Below are 2,839 nucleotides of genomic sequence, written 5' to 3'. Positions count from 1 at the left end.
TCCCACAGTATTGACAAGAGAGGGAGAGTGAGATTACTTGAAGTAATAAAGTGTAGCCTCTACTCAGACAAGCAGGTACTCTTGGAGACAAACACGGTGTTAGGTTGGGCATGGGGTCAGCATTGCGCACAGTAAAATCTGTTCTGCAGGCTGCTATAAAGCCCCTGACTATGAGCAACAACCTAGACTAGCACAGAAAGAGCTAATAAGGAAAGAGGGCAAACATACAAAGACATGGCATCACCACCGGAAAGAGGCTTTCCTCAACCCCTCCATGACCAGCTAAGCACAGATTCCCATATCCTTCCCACCCCTTTACTTTATGCAGAAATTCCAGATCCTTCCTGATAAAACCTCTACATAACATTGACAAGCTGCCCATGAGGGCTGGTGAGACTCCCAAAAACCAACAGCTGAAGAAAATCTGCAGTATATTTAAAAAGTGAAGTAAAAACTAAGCATGGTGATGCTCACGTGTAATCCCAGTACTGGGAAAGGGAAAAGAGCCTAGGTAGGACTCACTGGTCAGCCAGCCTGGCCTTGGCGAGTGTTTCAGGTCAGTGAGATACCTGTCTTAAGGGGGGTGGGAGGGTGGCGATGGCGGTGATATCTTAGGCTGTCCTCTGGTTGCCATGTGCACGGACATATATGTACTAGTGTCAAGGCACCCATGTGACTATATTCCAAACACTCACAAGACTGAGGCAGGCATGCAAGTTCAAAGCCTGTTTAAACTACAAATGTAAACCATGTCTTTAAATTTTTGCCTGGCATGGTGGTATATGCCTTTAATTTCAGCGCTTGATAGAGACAGGAAGATCTCTGTGAGCTCAAGGCCAGACTAGTCTACAAGTGAGTTTCAGGATAGCCAAGGTTATATAGGAGGACACTGTCTCCCTAGTTTGCTTGGTGGTGGTGACACTTGCTTTTAATCCAAGCACTTGGGAGGCAGAGGCAGATAGGTCTCTGAGTTTGAGGCCAGCCTAGTTTACAAAAAAGTTCCAGGACACCCAGGACTGTTACATAGAGAAATCATGTCTCCAAAAAAAAAAACAAAAAACAAAAACAAAACAAAACAAAAAAACAAGTCTTGCTGGGCATGATGGTACACACCTTTAATCCCAGCACTGAGGAGGCAAAAGGTGGGACTTGTGAGTTTGAAGCCAGTCTGATCCACAGAGAGAGTTTCAGGCCAACCAGGGTAACACAGTGAGACCCTCTTAAAAAAATAAATAAACAAAAAGCAAATCTCTGAGAAGACAACTGGAGACCTGTCAGTCACTAACAAAGATAAGAGCCTCTTCTATAAAGTGTCAGTCACTGTTAGAGCATCAGACAACGCTTCTTCAAAGAGAAGGAATCTTCTGTTCCATAGGGTGCCCACAAGCAGGTGGCACTTTCTTTTTTTTTTTTTTTGGTTTTTCGAGACAGGGTTTCTCTGTGGTTTTGGAGCCTGTCCTGGAACTAGCTCTTGTAGACCAGGCTGGTCTCGAACTCACAGAGATCCGCCTGCCTCTGCCTCCCAAGTGCTAGGATTAAAGGCGTGCGCCACCACCGCCCGGCACTTTCTCCAAGTAAGGACAAGACAACAGACCTCAGAGCTTCTCCCACACAAAGATTACAAGGTGGGTAGTGTTCTGTTTGTAATCTTTATTGCTAAATCAACTTGCAAATGCAGGCTATGATCATGTGAAAAGGGAAGTCCACAAACAGTGACACAGCTGCTTGGCCTCAGAGCCAACGCGGGGCTCCGGTGCGCATGCTGAACAGGTAATCTCTCCCTGTGCCTGAACCCAGAGAAGCAGGAGAGAGGAGGGGAGGTGGGACGGCTGGCCCCTTCCCCAGGGATCCAACCTATCTATCTCCCTCCTTCCCTTCTCAACAAAGAACCCCGAGGTTCAACTCAAATGAACAAAAAGCCAATGGATACCAGATCCCCTCCAGAAGCAATGTCAGGTGACTGTGCTACAATTATACTGGTGAAACTGGAATATCTAGGGAGCTTTCCCCTGACCACCGTCCCTCCCGCTGTGAGCTGGAACAAGACAAGGTCTGAGTTGTCACTGACCCCATTGGTGCTTGACGAAAGTTGACTGAGACTGAGGGGTGATAGAGGATAAGTTGGGGTAAGAGAGAAGAGCTCAGTTGGTGAAGATGTTGATGGTGGCTGCTTAGTGGCAGCAGTAAAAATGGAGATGGTTAAAGAGAAGAGAAAATTCTGGGAAAGGGAGAGGGTCCAGGGAGAGAATAGGTATAAAAAGTTGAGACTTACGGACATCGTGTGCTCTGCCATCAAAATGCTGCTGAAAAGAATGAAGGGCACAGTGATTGAACCTTGCCCACAGGGAGCAGGAGGAAGGCCACTCACAGGCAGTAAGGTCAGGCTTCTCAGGGCTAGAGAGAACCCTAAAGCAGCCTCAGTGCCCTCGGTTTATACCAGACTCATGGGAGTTCTGGGTACCTGAGACATCTCCATTCTTGATGCCTCCATGAGCCTCCCAGTGGAGCCTTCATTTCCCTGGATGCTAGGGCAAATCGGAGTAGAAGTGCAAGGTAAGAGTCTGGGTTCCAGCCGAAGTTTGGGAGATGGGTTCCCAAGGCCTGGCAGTAAGTAAACGAGACTGACCTGTTTAGCAGCAGAGCTCTGGCTGGTTTGTTCGAAGCCTGTAGTGACTGGGCAAACCTAAAAGGCAAACAGTGAAAGTAGCAGGCCTGCCCATTTATATTAGAAATAGCCAGTGCACCGGGCGGTGGTGGCGCACGCCTTTAATCCCAGCACTCGGGAGGCAGAGGCAGGCGGATCTCTGTGAGTTTGAGGCCAGCCTGGTCTACAAGAGCT

At 48.1% G+C, this 2,839-nt stretch overlaps 1 protein-coding gene across 1 annotated transcript in view; it reads right to left on the bottom strand.

Moving 5' to 3' along the window:
* Positions 1-1,647: 1,647 nt before the first annotated feature.
* Cdhr4 (cadherin related family member 4) overlaps positions 1,648-2,839 on the bottom strand; it is a 9,011-nt gene continuing 7,819 nt past the window's right edge. Inside the window, exons 16-19 of the mRNA XM_013346443.2 lie at positions 2,627-2,683; positions 2,462-2,525; positions 2,273-2,303; positions 1,648-1,787 (exon numbers count right to left, since the gene is read on the bottom strand). Of these exons, the coding sequence (XP_013201897.1) occupies positions 1,732-1,787; positions 2,273-2,303; positions 2,462-2,525; positions 2,627-2,683 (208 nt within the window). The 3' untranslated portion in view covers positions 1,648-1,731. The remainder of the gene's footprint in view (positions 1,788-2,272; positions 2,304-2,461; positions 2,526-2,626; positions 2,684-2,839) is intronic.

This window comes from Microtus ochrogaster, chromosome 5 (assembly GCF_000317375.1).
Source record: "Microtus ochrogaster isolate Prairie Vole_2 chromosome 5, MicOch1.0, whole genome shotgun sequence".
In the NCBI taxonomy this organism is placed as follows: Eukaryota; Metazoa; Chordata; class Mammalia; order Rodentia; family Cricetidae; genus Microtus; species Microtus ochrogaster.
Note: the sequence above shows the minus strand (reverse complement) of the source record. Positions and strands in the feature narration are given on the sequence as shown.